The 16,822-nt window shown below is 40.1% G+C and overlaps 1 pseudogene and 1 further gene; both read right to left on the bottom strand.

Annotated features, from left to right (window-relative positions):
* The window catches only part of Igk (immunoglobulin kappa chain complex), a 3,171,119-nt gene that overhangs the window by 2,570,257 nt on the left and 584,040 nt on the right, over positions 1-16,822 (bottom strand).
* Igkv2-116 (immunoglobulin kappa variable 2-116) lies at positions 3,881-4,613 on the bottom strand (annotated as a pseudogene). The gene is given in 2 exon segments: positions 3,881-4,100; positions 4,565-4,613. Coding segments are annotated over 2 exon segments (269 nt in total).

Below are 16,822 nucleotides of genomic sequence, written 5' to 3'. Positions count from 1 at the left end.
TGCTTGCAGTCAACCAACCATTGGACAGGGACCCTAATGGAGGAATTAGAGAAAAGATTGAAGGAACTGAATGGGTTTGCGACCCCATAGGAAGAACAACAATATCAATGAACCAGACCTCACAGAGCTCCCAGGGATGAAATCATCAAAGAGTATACACATGGACTAACTCATGTCTCCAGGCAAATATGCAGCAAAAGATGGCCTTTTAGGGCATCAGTGGCAGGAGGGGCCCTTGGTCCTATGAAGGCTCTATGCTCCAGTATAGATGAATGCCAGGTTTGGGATCTGGGAGTGTGTGTGTAGGTGGGGGAACACCCTCATAGAAGCAGTGGGATGGGGAATGGGGGAGGGCAGTTCTGGAAGGGAAACCAAGAAAGAGGATAACATTTGAAATGTAAATAAAAAAATAACCAATAAAAGAAAAAAAGAGGATGTTTTAAACAGCCATAAAATAATATATTATTTGATAATTTTCATATATGTTGATATTACTGGTATAAAAGAATTTAAATAGACTTACACTGCATAGGGCAGAATACTCAACCCAAAAGCTTTAGGTAGCAAAAGGAAAAAGCCCTGTGACAGGATTGTATTCTTTTCCTTCAAGATACTGAAGCTGTTTAGTATACTGAAGATCCCCCCAAAAACACATGTGATTTTCATTGTTCTTGACTGCTGTGGTGGTTTGGATGAGAATACAGTAAAGAAATTCAATTATTGGAAAATTTGGTGTCTTAGAGTTTTACTGCTGTGAAGAGACACCATGACCAAGTCAAGTCTTATGAAGGACAACATTTAATTGGATATGGCTTACAGGTTCAGAGGTTTAGTCCATTATCATCAAGGTGGGGGAGCATGGAAGCATCTAGGTAGACATGGAGCAGGCAGAGATTAGGGTTCTACATCTTCTTCTGAAGGATGTGAGTGGAAGACTGACTTCCAGGCAGGTAGGATGAGGGTCTTAAGCCCATGCCCATTCCAACAAGGTCATACCTCCTATAGTGCTACTCCCTGGGCAAAGCATATACAAACCATCATACTTGCTCTCCAGTTGCTGTCACTGTACCAGTTGGTCGTGGGGCCTTGCTAACAGAAGCATGTAATTGGCGGCAAACTCTGGAATCTTAAAGATACACATAATTCCTTTTTTTGTTCTTTACTTTCTACATACAGTTAACATGTGTGCTCTCCTCTGGCAAGCATGCCTTCTCTACACCATCATGGATTCTGACCCACTCATTTTTAACTACTTTTAGTCATGACATTTATCACAAGTATAGTATTCTAATTAAGAGAGTTCCCAAGCAGAATTTTATAGTGAAATGCTATTTATATATGTACCACACACATTTGTCAAAGGATGTAAAAATTCTAGTCAGTATTAACTAGAGACAAGGGAGATACTGGTGGATAGATTTCATAGTACCAAAGGGTGTTTTATGAGCAGGTAAGGGGGAAAAAATGGGCAGTCCTATGCAGCTGCTGTGAACCCTGTGAACGGCAATAATGACTTTGCATGTAAGATGTAAGTTTTGATCATGTGACTAAGATTGACACAGATGTTATGGGTTATCCCACAGCTTTTCAAAACTAGGTTTAAGACCTTACCCACAGGAAGCAACACATGAATGGTACTGCAAATCTTCCCCAAAACAAAAGGTTTAGGAGTTCACAGCACCAAAGTCACAACTTACTACTATTATTTTACAAAATTGACTCAGTGTAAAACAATCCTCCAAAATTATAATTCTCAACATATAGATTAGCACAGCTTTCAGACCTCATTAGAAAAGTTTCTTTGTCTGGGCTTGGTGGCTGATTATGGGATGGATCCCCAGGTGGGGTAGTCTCTGGATAGTCCATCCTTTCGTCTTAGCTCCAAACTTTTCTCTGTAACTCTGTTCATGGTTAGGTTGTTCTCTATTCTAAGGAGTAATGAAGTGTCCACCTGTTGGTCTTCCCTCTTCTTGATTTTCTTGTGTTTTGCAAATTATATCTTGGGTGTTCTGTTTCTGGGCTGATATCCACTTATCAGTGAGTACATATCTAATGACTTCTTTTGTGATTGGGATACCTCACTAAGGATGATATCCTCCAGATACAACCATTTGTCCAAGAACTTCATAAACCCATTGTTTTTAATACCTGAGTAGTACTCCATTGTGTAAATGTACCACATTTTCTGTATCCATTCTTCTGTTGAGGGACATCTGGGTTCTTTCCAGCTCTGGCTATTATAAATAAGGCTGCTATGAACATAGTGGAGCATGTGTTCTTATTACCAGTTGAAACTTCTTCTGGGTATATGCCAGAAAGACTTTGCTGAACAGACCCTGTTATAGCTGTCTTGTATGAGGCTATGCCAGTGCCTGGCAAATAGAGAAGCGGATGCTCACAATCATCTGTTGGATGGATCACAGGGCCCCCAATGGAGAAGCTAGAGAAAGTACCCAAGGAGCTGAAGGGGTTTGCAACCCTATAGGTGGAACAATAATATGAACTAACCAGTACCCCCAGAGTTCATATCTCTAGCTGCATATGTAGAAGAAGATGGCCTAGTTGGCCATCACTGGGAAGAGAGGCCCCTTGGTATTGCAAACTTTATATGCCCCAGTACAGGGAAATGCCAGGGCCAAGAAATGGGAGTATGTGGGTAGGAGAGCAGGGCAGAGGGAGGGTATAGGAAACTTTAGGGATAGCATTTGAAATGTATAGAAAGAAAATATCTAATATAAATAAATGAATAAATAAATAAATAAATAAATAAATAAATGAGAAAAGATTCTTTGTTTAGTGAATGGTGACTGAGCGACAGTATAATAAATATATGAGTACATGAGTAATTATAATTGCTGTGCTCAGCCTAAAATGAGGCATCTATATCACCTGGCATTTCCAAGGCTCAGGGACCATTATTACAGAAGAGGGGTATAAAGATCATAAGAGCCAGTAGTTAGCCAGGTGGTGGTGGTGCATGCCCTTATTCCCAGCCCTTGGGAGGCAGAGGCAGGCAGATTTCTGAGTTCAAGGCCATCCTGGTGCACAGAGTGAGTTATAGGACAGCCAAGGCTATACATAGAAACCCTGTCTCAAAAAGCCAAGGGGGGGGGGAGAGCCAGTAGTTGCTAATTTTTTTTTTTTGTATTTTAACTTTTCATAGCAATCTGTTTATTAATGATTACATTATGGATCCATTTGTTAGATTTTTTGATTAATTTTGTTATATGTTTTATTCTATGTATATTCTAGTTAATAATTCCTGAATGCATAGGTTCCATTTGTTCTAAGGACTCATATACTCACTACTTTGACTCTTTCAACATCTAATTCTTACAAAGTCTTACATCATTTTCTATTGGTGCATCACATGGAATCAACAAATGTTTCCCAAGCCTGGCATAGCAACATGTTATCAATAAGCTTACATGAAAGTAAAAGTCAGAAAAAAGTTATTTAATCTGGATACATTGGAAGGTGGGACAAATACATCCAGAGAACTAGACGAGTCCTGAAATGAGATTGAAGATAAAATATAAGGCCACCAATATGCACATTGATGTCGTCTTGGCTAAGGTGTGGTCCCACCTACCACTAATCATAACTGAGTGCACTTGTTCCTATCGAGTAAGGCATTTTATGAAATATCATCACTGCAGAGAAGTTGCTGCATCTTCTTCAAGCATGAACTCTCATGGAATGTTTCATTTCCTAGGGCTTCATTTTTCTTAGGTGAAATTCAGAGGAAAACAAGAATCTCTTAAAAAAAAATATTCACTTTCCCATGCTGGAAACATCATGTTACACCCAAAACAAAGAACTTACTGGCAGCTTTGTCAACTGAGGCAGGGGTGTTTTTGTTCAGGGCTGTATCAGTGTGGGAGGGAGTTCTAGCAGTTGAGCACAGTAATAAACACCCACATCCTCAGCCTCCACTCTGCTGATTCTCAGTGTGAAATCAGTTCCTGACTCACTGCCACTGAACCTGTTTGGGACTCCTGAGGCCAGATTGGACACCCGATATATCAGGAGCTGAGGAGACTGGCCTGGCCTCTGCAGATACCAATACAAATAAGTGATGCCATTACTATGTAGGAGATTCTTACTAGACCTGCAGGAGATGGAAGCTGATGTTCCAAGAGTGACTGGATTGGAGAAGGCAGCCTGCGTCATCACAATATCTGCAGTGGATCCTGCAATAAGAGAATTAATTGGTTATGTACAAAAAAATGATACAATGAAGTGAATTTCCTTCCTTTATTTTTTTCTACTTATTGTGTTCATGTCTTTCACTCATACTCTAAAAGTGCTCCACATGAAATATGCATGTAGAGGAAGCACAGAGAGTCTTCATTCTAGCATTCACCTTGACTTTTGGCTTTGGAACCTGTCAGAGTTGTCACAGAAAAACAGATTTTAATCTCTTCACACTTTGAACCTCACAAGTCCTTTACTGGAGAACAGAACTGTATATCTCATACATAGACAAAATATACATATTTATCATCATGTCTCAGAAATCCCCCTCCCTCAAAATTCTCCTTCTTCATCTTTGTCCCCTTACCAGGGATCCAGAGCACAAGCAGCCCCAGAAGCTGAGCAGAGAACCTCATTCTGCGAACTTGATATGGAGAGTCAAAAGTAATCAAGACAGAAAGAGGAGTGAGCTTTTACCCTGCACTTGCAAGAAGAGGTTGTCCCTAGGGAGCAATATGCAAATCTCCTGGTTGATAGAGTTATTTTAAAAAGTACCTAGAGAGTTAAAAATCCCACACTCAAAGGTCACTTGACAAACTTCATTTCATGTTTGTAGAAAATTAACTCAGACCTCACTGCCAATATTAGTGGCAGATGAATTCCATTGTGAAACTTGAATCTGTGTGAATAGAGACCTACAGGATCTAAAGAAAATGCACCACTAGATAGTCACACAGAACCATGCAATCTTTTCAATAACCTTGAAAAAATAAAGATTAAAAATTTAAAAAAAAGCTTGTTGTGGAAGCAACAGTTTGTTATAGTGCATCATACAGTATATACTTTTGTCTATACATCTTTACCTGCAAATGTTCACTGCATTGAGTCATTAGTCTGGTTCAAGGCCTCTGGCTTTTGCTATACTATCAATACTTGTTCCTCACTAGGACTCTACTCAGATATTCTGTTGTTACTTATATCATAGAGCTCTTGCACCTTTGGATCAGGAGGAATAGTCCCTTCATGCACTCCAGCAGTTCTGAGATAGAGACGATATTAGGGTGGGCCTGGTTCAAGACCTGATTGGTAGCTGAATTGCTCTATCTGTCAGGTTTTCTGTACCCATAGGGCCAGGATGAACTTCCCAGCACTGGTTAGATCATCCATTCATTGCCTTAGAAGCAAAGACTGGGAACAACTGTCTTGCTTTCATGCCCAAAGGGCGAGCTAAGCTATACTCACACCATTAGGCAACCTGGAGGACCTATTTCTTGAGTGCTGAAGCTGGTGATGAATGGGATGAGCACTCTGGTTCTCACGATCTTGGAGCCAGCTCTCTCATCTGCTAAAGTTGTCAATGGGCAATAGGAAAAAGTCTGACTCGCTTTTTTTATTGGATATTTTTGTTATTTGTAGTTCAAATGTTATCCCCATTCCAGGTCAAACAATCCCTGGAAAATGCCCAACCCACCTCCCCCCTCCGCCCCCCCCCCCCACACGGCTTCTATGAGCTTGTTCTCCCACCTACTTACCTACTGTGATGGTTATCTATTCTTGGGCCAGGGAGTGGCACCATTTGGAGGTGTGACCTGGTTGGAGTATGTGTATCACTGTGGGTGTGGGTATAAGTTCCTCACCCTAGCTGCCTGGAAGTCAGTCTTCCACTAGGAGCCTTTGGATGAAGACATAGAACTGTCAGCTCCTCCTGCACTATACCTGCTGTGCTCCAAACTTGATGGTGATGGACTGAACCTCTGAACCTGTAAGTCAGCCCCAATTAAATGTTGGTTTTCATAAGACTTGCCTTGGTCATGGTTTTCTGTTCACAGCAGTAAATCCCTAACTAAGACATCTACTCTCCCGCTCCTGCTCTCCCTGCCTTTGCATTCTCCAGCACTGGGGAATTGATCTTTATCAGGACCAAGGGCCTCTGTTCATATTGTCCTTAAACAAGGAAATCCTCTGCTATATATGTAGCTGGAACCATAGGTCATTTCATTAGTAATCCCTGGTTGGTGGCTTAGACCCTGGGAGCTCTAGGGTTTTTCTGGTTGTTTGACATTCTTGTTCTACTTATGGGGTTGGAAACCCCTTCAGCTCCTTTAGTCCTTTCTCTAACTCCTCCATTGGGGACACTGAGATGAGTCAAATGGTTGGCTGCTAGCATCCACCTCTATATTTGTCAGGCTCTGGCACAGCCTTTCAGGAGAAAGCTATATCAGGCTCCTGTCAGCATGTATTTCTTGGCATTCACAATAGTGTCTGCATTCAGTGACTGTATATGGGATGCATCTCCAGGTGAGGCAGTCTCTGGATGGTCTTTCCTTCAGTCTCTGCTCCATACTTTGTCTCCATATTTCCTACTATGAGTATTTTGTTTCCACTTCCAAGAAAGACTGAAGCACCCACACTTTGGTCTTCCTTTTTCTTGACTTTAATGTGCTCTGTGAACTGTATCTTGGGTATTCTGAGCTTTTCGGTTAATACCCACTTTTCACTGAGAGCATACCATGTGTGATCTTTTGTGACTAGGTACCTCACTCAGGGTATTTTCTATTTCCATCCATTTGCCTAATAGTTACATGACATCATTTTTTTTAATAACTGAGTAGTATACCATTGTGTTAATATACTACATTTTCTGTATCCATTCCTCTGTTGAGGGGCATCTGGGTTCTTTCCAGCTTCTGGCTATTATAAATAAGGCTGCTATGAACACAGTGTAGAATGTGTCATTGTTATATATTGGGACATCATTTGAGTATATGCCAAGGAATGGTATAGCTGGATCCTCAGTAATACAATGTCCAACTTTCTGAGGAACTGCCAGACTGATTTCAAGAGTAATTTTACCAGCTTGCAATCCCACCAACAATGGGGGAGAGTTCTTCTTTCCTCACGTCCTCCCCAGCATCTTCTGTCACTAGAGTTTTTTATCTTAGCCTTGCTGACTGATGTGAGGTGTACTCTCAGGTTTGTTTTTACATCTCTCCTATGGCCAAGCCACCTTGTGGCAGATGAGGGACAGGGCAGCTCTCCCTTGATCATGCCCTCAGAATGGCTTTTCATTTTCCTAACCAACAGAGCCAGCTCTAAAGTGCTACCAGGACCAAGTACAGATCTTACCCAAAAGTAGTCAGAGGTGCCAGCATATAACAAGATGTGCACATATTTTTTGCTTATAGTATTGCACATCAATATTGATACAACCCCCTTACGTTGCATGGCCACAGACCCAAACATGGCCCTCAGAGCTATTACAGGCCAAGACAATCAACCTTTGTCTCAGGTGCCAGGACAGGATATTCACATCAGGCTTTTCTTCTCCATGTGCACATCTCCAGTTCTTCCTTTGTTCATATTACTAAAACTGATCCAATTCTCTTTCTCTCCCACTCTCTACCATACCTTTTCATTTTGTATTGTCTCCCTCTGAGGGCAGGGCATGAGGCAGGCAGACCTCTGGGTGTCTTCCGCCTACCAGTGGTACATAGCGGAGTGTAGGCCTTCATAGAATAATGTTTTTTTAATATAGGTGCTCACAATATAACTCTCACTAACCTGGAACTCACAGAGATCCATCTGTCTTTGAATTATTACTATTGTCTCAAAACATTTTGAGACTAAAATGCCACAATGGCATTTTAATAGTTCTTATTTTTAATATTAATTTTATGTATATGTGTGGGTTTGTTTTGTGTGTGTGTGTGTGTGTGTGTGTGTGTGTGTGTGTGTGTGTGTGTGTGATTAAAGAAACACTTGCATGGGTTTTAACCTGCAGAGGCTAGAAGAGTGTGTCATGATCCCTGGAATTGAAAATGAGCTCTGAAGATGATTGTGAACTACTATGTAGATCCTGGGAGTTTAAGTCAGGTCATCTGGAAGATCAGTCAGTGTTCTTAACTACAGAGTCACCATCTCAGTCCCTTAGTAAGGTTTTAAATGAGCACTATTGCAAATAAAAAAAGTTTGTTGCTTACCCTCACCCCATTTTTCTCCAATATTACTGCACTAACAATCTCCTTTTACCTCTCTCTTGCACTCTGGAAGTCATCTTCAGTTTGGGGGGACTTTTGGGATAGCATTGGAAATGTAATTGAAGAAAATACGTAATAAAAAAAAAAGGAAAAAAAAAAAAAAAGAAGAAGAAGCTGGCCACTTGTCCTTTTTTGAGAAATGTGACCTTCAGGTCAATTGCCCATTAAAAAATAAATTTGTATTTTCTTACTTTTGACTTGTCTGCAGTCAAATTTGAAGTTGAATACTAGCCCCATCTTAATATTCATATGCAAATATTTTCCCAATATGTGAGTTATTGCTTCATTGTGTTAGCCACATTGCTTGAGTATTTAGCATTCCAGGAATTCAGTAGGATTCCTGTACTACTCTCTGAAATATTCAGTGGTAATTACCAACTCATCTGAAGGCAGATTAGTCAGGATCAAAACCCCACAGTGTTTTGACACAGATATATTCTAGAGTATGGATCTGTTTGCACATCTGCATTTGATAAACACTGTAAGTGCCTACTGTAGACTTTGAAGCGATAATAACATACTTGAAAAAATCAGGAGAAGAAATCAAATGGTATTAATTTGGCTGTTGCTAAAACAACATTGAGTAACATGTGCTGAAGAAATGGCAGGAAAGGTATGTCAAAGAATTTATAGCAATTTCTTTCAGAAATTTTAAGAATTTTGTTTTCTTTCTTAAGCATAGGAAAAAAGCATCAGTTATAGCACTGAGCTGGAGGGGTTCTTTGTGTTTGGCTTCTTGTCCACTCTCTTCTCGACTGACACATGAGTGTTCAGTGTTGTGACATTTAGAGCTTGGCACTCAGTCTCTTGTTGTCAGCACTTTGAACAGTTATATATACCTGCATTAATTAGTGTATATTGCAAAAGGAGCCTCTATGTTTCAATACATAGAATATCTTGGATAATTAAACAGGTTACTGAACATGAACCTAAAGTTGTAAACTGTTTTAAGTCTGTTTCAAACAAAGATGGCTTGGATTTTTTTCTTCTGTGTTAGCTCACTCACTAGATATTACAAATAATAGACCATACAGAAATTCTAGGCCCCACCTCAGATGATGTCCTAGGCCATTGGCCCCTCCCTGCTCTGGTACAGAAAACCTGGAAGTTTAGTCTTGGATTCCTGAATGATCACTGCATAGCTCCTGATGTTACCTCTTTCTTCTCTTCAGCAGAAAAGTTTTGGGAAGATTGGTAGCAGTGTGTGCCACAGCTACAGCACCCTCTAATATTTTTCCATAATAATTTCATACACATGTACAGTAAAACATGGTCATATACATTCCCCAAATTCACTGGCCAGTTGTACCTATTTATGTGACTGCCCTATACTGGAAAAGCATGATTGCAATGAGAAAATATAAGCAAGGATTGTAGAGAGTAGAAAGTGGAATGAATGTGAGGACTATGTGGTCTTTTATTTATTTGAAGACTTGTTAATAAAATAGTTAAAATCAGACTTGAATTATAACTTAACTAATAATTTAGGAGTCTTTCTTTTCTGCAGATCACTATCATGGGTCACTCATAGGACCCTGGTAGTTCCTCTACTATACCAGTAGGTACTGTGATACTAACTTAGTATCACCAACTGGCTAAAATTCACATCTGAATAGGTAAAGAAACAGATTCATAATCTAGCCAAGAAAGACAAGACTACTTACCAAATAGGTGTAATACTGAAGGACTCATGTGGTGTGGTACAGACCTGTTGTGTCACTTGTGATAAAATCCTGAGAATCCTTAAAGCCAAAATCCTTACCCCTGATTGCCCTGAGGATCACTACCACATGATTAAGAAAAATGTCTCTGTCCACAACTTGAGAGGAACAATGAAAGCTAAGAATGCTAAATACTGTTTGACTGGTTTCTATAATCCTCTAGAGGCCATTTCATCCAAATGGACATAGGAGCTAGCTACAGACTATCTTCTAGTAGTAAACATTGTCTTTTGAATAAAATCAATATAAATCACATTAACATTTTTGAAAATAATTTAAGAGTCAAAGAACATTATAAGCAAATTATGTATATCAGATGCTGTCAAAAGAGATGGGAAAAAAAGAAGAAAAAATAAACCATAAATTTTAATTGAACCATGGAGGTTAGCACTTCAGCAAAAATAAGAAAAAAAAAACCCACAAATGGTAATGGAAGCATGATAAATAAAGAGAGAGAAAGAAAGAGTATAAGGTGTCTTTTTCTCAGCAGCTTTGAAAGCTCTGAAAGCAGACTATCAATTGAGGGTACTCCAGAAGAATACACAGAGGGCAGTCTGGGAAGAAAATATATATTGTCCCATTAAGGAGTTGTTCCTCCTGTGTTCCCCTTGCTCGTCTCTGCTGTTTTTATCAGCTATTCAGAATATCTGAAGTCCCAGGAACAAGGCAGACTACCCCAATTGTAATATTTTAACAGAGGGACTACTGACAATGAAGGCAAAACTACAACTGACCTTTGATCTCAGGCTAGAATGGATGGATCTCCCTACAGGATGTATTTTTTTACTGAAATTTTCAGCTGTTTGAGAAGAGGTAGACATAAGGACCATCATTGTGAACAAAATGATGGAAAACATATTCATAACTTCAGTCCTGGACAAATAGAACATCACTGTCAAATTATGGATTACTGATGAGGGTACTGGGTGCACAAGTACATGACTTCCTATGAAAGTGTCAGATATGCGTTTATTAGAGAATATATAAATCCTATGGAAAATATGCTAGGATTCTGTCTTAATTTACAGAACTAGAAAACACACATACCTTCTGATATCAATATTTAAAAGGGTTTTTTCACTAAAGCATGATCTCAACCCTAAGAATGTTCTGACAGTCATTCTTGACAAGATAATCATTCAATGATATGATCAAGAAAATGCATTAAAAACAAATTATTCTATAAACATATAAATTCTAATTCTGTAAGAATATTTTGAGTCAAAAGAATGGGAGGTACTATAAAATTTGACAATAACAGATATTAAACAACATTCAAAAGTATTTTGGTGATTTTCTACACATGCATATGTTGTCCTTGAGTTCATTGTGTCCTTTAAGTTATATTCTCTTTTTTTAATTTTTAAAAATTAGATATTTTCTTTATTTATATTTCAAATATTATCCCCTTTCCTAGTTCTCCCTCTGAAAATCCCCTTTACTCTCTCCTCTCCCCCTCCTCCCCAACCTATCCACTCTGGCTTCCTGGACCAGGCATTCCCCTATACTGGAGCATAGAACCTTCACAGAACCAAGGGCCTCTCCTCCTTTTGATGACCCACTAGGTCATCCTCAGCTACCTATGTAGCTAGAGCCATGAGTCTCTCTTTGTGTTCTTTGATTGGTGGTTTAGTCCCAGGGAGCTCTGGGGTTACTAGTTAGTTCACATTGGTGTTCCTCCTAGGGGGCTGCAAACCCCTACAGCTCCTTGGGTACTTTCTCTAGCTCCTTCATTGAGGACCCTGTGCTCCATTTAATGGGTGACTGTGAACATCCACTTTTGTATTAGTCAGGCACTGGCAGAGCCTCTCAGGAGACAGCTATATCAATCTCCTGTCTACAAGCTCTTGTTAACATCTGGAATAGTGTCTGTGTTTGGTGGTTTTTTTATGGGATGAATTCCCAGGTGGGACAGGTTCTGGATGGTCATGCCTTCATTCTCTGCTCTGAACTTTGTCTCTGTAACTCCTTACATGAGTATTTTGTTCCCCCTTCTAAAAGGAAAGTGTCCACACTCTGGTTTTCCTTCTTGCGTTTCATTTGTTTTTCAAATTTTATCTTGGGAATTCTGAACTGCTGGGCTAATATCCACTTATCACTGATTGCATATCATGTGTGTTCTTTTGTGTTTGGGTTACCTCACTCAGAATAATATCCTCCAGATATATCCATTTGTCTAAGAATTTCATGAATTCATTGTTTTTAATTTCTGAGTAGTACTCCACTGTGTAAATGTGCCACATATTCTGTATTCATTCCTCTGTTGAGGAACATCTGAGTTCTTTCCAGCTTCTGGCTATTATAAATAAGGTAGTGAGGAACATAGATCATGTGTCCTTATTAAAGTTGGAGCACCTTTCTGGGTGTATACCAAGGAGTGGTATGGTATTGCTGGATCTTCAGGTAGAACTATGTCCAATTTTCTGAGGAACTGCCAAAATGATTTCCAGAGTGGTTTTACCAGCTTGCAGTCCCACCAGCAATGGAGGAGTGTTTCTCCTTCTCCACATCCTTGCCAGCATCTACTGTCACCTGCGTTTTTGATCTTAGCCATTCTGACTGGTGTGAAGTTGAATCTCAGGATTGTTTTGATTTTCATTTCCATGATGACTAAGGATGTTGAACAATTTTTTAGGTGCTTCTCAGCCTTTTAGTATTCCTCAGTTAATAATTCTTGGCTTATCTCTGTATCCCATTTTTAATAGGGTTTAATAGAGTTCTCTGGAGTTTAACTTCTTGAATTCTTTGTATATATCAGATCGTAGCGGTCTTTCAGATTTAGGATTGGTAAGGATCTTTTCCCAATCTGTTGGTTGACTTAATGTCTTATTGAAAGTTTCCTTTGCCTTACAGAAGCTTTGCAATTTTATGAGGTCCCATTTGTTAATTCCTGATCATTGAGTAGAAGCCACATGCATATATTGTTCTTGAGTTCATTGTGTCCTTTAGGTTATATTCTCAAAACTTTCTTTTATCCCTCTTCTCATTCTGATTAATCCCTGTCTCTGCCTCTCAGTGTCTTTCTCTTTCTCTGACTCTCTTTGCCTCTCTCTCTCTCTCTCTCTCTCTCTCTTTCTGTCTGCCCCCTCTCTCCCTCTCCCCTCCTCTTCCCTCCCCTCCTTTCCCCTCTCCTCTCCCCCCCCCCCGATATTTCTACTTTTAAAGACAAGGATGACCTAGGATGATCGAAGGATGATCTAGGATGATCTAAGGTAGTTTCAGGTAGGAGTGTACAGTCTTCTCTTCTCAGAGAAATATTGTAACTCTTAGCAACGCTAAATACAACACAGTATCCCGACATTCCACATTAAAAATGTAGAATTATGAAATATACACTCTAAGTATGTTTAACTACTGAGTCACCTTTAAAGCTCCTGGAAGTGTCTAGTCTTCTGGGAATGTCAATCCTTTGCCCTTGATGAATGACTTCCCATTCTGTATCCATTTGCACTGTGAATCTATCATGTAAGCAGAGTGGAGTCTTTGTGTATATGTAATATTGTTTTTTTAAATTTTGAAATATTTATGTCAAATAATAATTCATATATTATGTATTCAAATTAATATATAATAACTATTTACTTCATTCATATATTATTCTTCACATTATATTCTGTCCCATCTTTTTAATTTACTGTAGTGGCTATTCCTGGTTGTCAACTTGACAATATTTGAAATGAACTACAATCCGGAATTGGAAGGCTCACCAGTGACCCTTATCTGGAGGCTTGGAGATCCTTATCTGGATCTTGGTTTGAAGATCTTGAGCCATAGTGGCTATGGATTCCAGAAGATTGAATCTCCGAGTTTAAGGAACACACCTTTAATCTGGGCTACGCCTTTCATCTGGGGTTAAAGGTGTGGTGGAACACACCTTTAATCTGGGCTACACCTTCTGCTGGAGACAATATAAGGACATTGGAAGAAGGGAGTCTAGCTCTTGCTCTTGCTCTTGCTCCTTTGCCTGCTTGCTGCGTGAGACTGAGTAACTGCTAGATCCTTGGACTTCCATTCACAGCTGCGACTGAACAATTGTTGGGAATTCGGCTGCCGACTGTAAGTCATCAATAAATTCCTTTACTATTTAGAGATTATCCATAAGTTCTGTGACTCTAGAGAACCCTGACTAATACAGAAGTTGGTACCAGGAGTGGTTCTAGAGTAACAGAAGTACAAGGATGAATCTTTTAAAATTCTGGAATTGGCTTGTTGATCCACCAGCACTTTCAACTATTGAAACCTCTCCAGATTCTCTCCCTCCTGGGAGCTCAGAGAATTTTGAAGACCCATGGTTGAAACTATATTCCGAACTTAAAGAAGCTAATGCCCTTGATTTTCTTAATGAATTAGGTGATTCAGTGCACAAAGCTTTCTACAAGATGGGGAAAAAATCGAAAAATGATTTTACTGGCTGGCTGCTCTTAGTATCTGTGGAAAAAATGATGAATGAAAGGAAGGAGTTGTGTGATAAAATCGAAAGGCTCCAGACACAAGTAAACGATCTAAAAGTTGCTAAGTGTGTCCTTGAGGAGAATCTTCTCTCTTGTAGCAATAGAGCTCAAGTTGCAGAAAATCAAACAGAAACTCTCATTGTAAGGTTGGCTGAACTACAGCGAAAATTCAAGTCTCAGCCTCAGAGTGTGTCGACAGTTAAAGTAAGGGCTCTAATTGGCAAAGAATGGGATCCTACAACATGGGATGGGGATGTGTGGGAAGACCATGTTGAAGCTGAGAATTTTGAATCCTCAGATTCTCAAGGGTTTGCCCCACCTGAGGAAGTAGTACCCTCAGCCCCACCTCTTGAAATAATGCCTTCCCCACATGAGGAAATTAATTTTGCAGAGTCTGCTCACGGCCCACCAATAGTTTCTTCTAGACCTGTAACCAGACTCAAAGCAAAACAGGCTCCTAGAGGGGAGGTAGAAAGTGTAGTCCATGAGGAAATTCGCTACACTACTAAGGAGCTTAATGAGTTTGCTAATTCATTCAAGCAGAAACCTGGTGAATATGTGTGGGAATGGATTTTAAGGGTGTGGGATAAGGGTGGAAGGAACATAAAACTAGAGCAGGCTGAGTTTATTGACATGGGTCCTCTGAGTAGAGATTCTAGGTTTAATACGGAAGCTCGCATAGTTAAAAAAGGTGTCAAAAGTTTGTTTGAATGGTTGGCTGAGGTGTTTATCAAAAGATGGCCTACTGGAAATGACTTGGAGATGCCTGATATTCCATGGCTTAGTGTTGATGAAGGGATTTTAAGACTTAGGGAAATTGCAATGCTAGAGTGGATATATTGTGTAAAGCATAATTGTCCACAATGGGAAGGTCCAGAAGATATGCCTTTCACCAGCTCTATAAGACGCAAATTGGTGAGAGGGGCACCAGCACATTTGAAGGGTTTTGTTCTTTCCCTTTTCCTTGTGCCAGATCTTAGCATTGGAGATGCTTCTGCTCAATTAGATGAATTAAATTCACTGGGTTTAGTTGGATTCCGAGGTAACAAGGGCCAGGTGGCAGCATTGAATCGCCCGAGACAAGGTGATTCTAGTTATAATGGACAGCGTAGACAACAGAATGTTTATAATAACATACCCAGTAATGGTCAGCACAGGAGAGGTGAAATTTATAATGGCATGACTCGGTTGGACCTTTGGTACTGGCTAACCAATCATGGTGTTTCCAGGAATGAAATACATAGGAAGCCTACTGCATATTTGTTTGATCTGTATAAGCAGAAAAATTCTCAAACAAATGAAAGAAAGGCTACATTAGATCGTGGTAAACAGCCAAATGAAAGAAAGGCTACATTAGATCGTGGTAAACAGCAATCTCGGCCAGTGAATCAATTTCCAGACTTGAGACAGTTTGCAGATCCAGAACCCCTTGAATGAAGGGGTGGCCAGGTTCCGCTGAGGAAGGATCTTGATAAGACACTCAAAGGTTTTGCTGTTACCCTTTCTCCAGTTCTTCCCCAGAGGGACCTACGGCCTTTTACAAGGGTAACTGTACACTGGGGAAAAGGAAATAATCAGACTTTTCGGGGTCTGCTGGATACTGGTTCTGAGTTGACACTGATCCCAGGGGATCCCAAGAAACATTGTGGCCCTCCAGTTAAAGTAGGGGCTTATGGAGGGCAGGTGATTAATGGAGTTTTGACTGATGTCCGACTCACAGTAGGTCCAGTAGGTCCCCGGACACATCCTGTGGTGATTTCCCCAGTTCCAGAATGTATAATTGGGATAGATATACTCAGAAATTGGCAGAATTCTCATATTGGTTCCCTGAACTGTAGAGTGAGGGCTATTATGGTTGGAAAGGCCAAATGGAAGCCTTTAGAGTTGCCTCTGCCAAAGAAAATAGTGAATCAAAAACAGTATCGTATTCCTGGAGGCATTGCAGAAATTACTGCCACTATCAAGGACTTGAAAGATGCAGGGGTGGTGGTTCCCACCACATCTCCATTTAACTCTCCTATCTGGCCAGTGCAGAAAACAGATGGATCATGGAGAATGACAGTTGATTACCGAAAACTAAATCAGGTGGTAACTCCAATTGCAGCTGCTGTACCAGATGTAGTTTCGTTACTTGAGCAAATTAACACATCTCCTGGCACCTGGTATGCGGCTATTGATCTGGCAAATGCCTTCTTCTCAGTACCTGTCCATAAGGACCACCAGAAGCAATTTGCGTTCAGTTGGCAAGGCCAACAGTATACTTTCACAGTTTTGCCTCAAGGATATATTAACTCTCCTGCCCTGTGTCATAATTTAGTTAGAAGGGATCTTGATCGTTTGGATCTTCCACAAAATATCACATTGGTGCACTATATTGATGACATTATGCTGATTGGACCAAGTGAGCAGGAAGTAG

The sequence above is a fragment of the Mus musculus genome, chromosome 6, assembly GCF_000001635.26.
Source record: "Mus musculus strain C57BL/6J chromosome 6, GRCm38.p6 C57BL/6J".
NCBI lineage: Eukaryota > Metazoa > Chordata > Mammalia > Rodentia > Muridae > Mus > Mus musculus.
The sequence above is the reverse complement of the archived record's forward strand: the minus strand, read 5'-3'. Positions and strand labels throughout refer to the sequence as shown.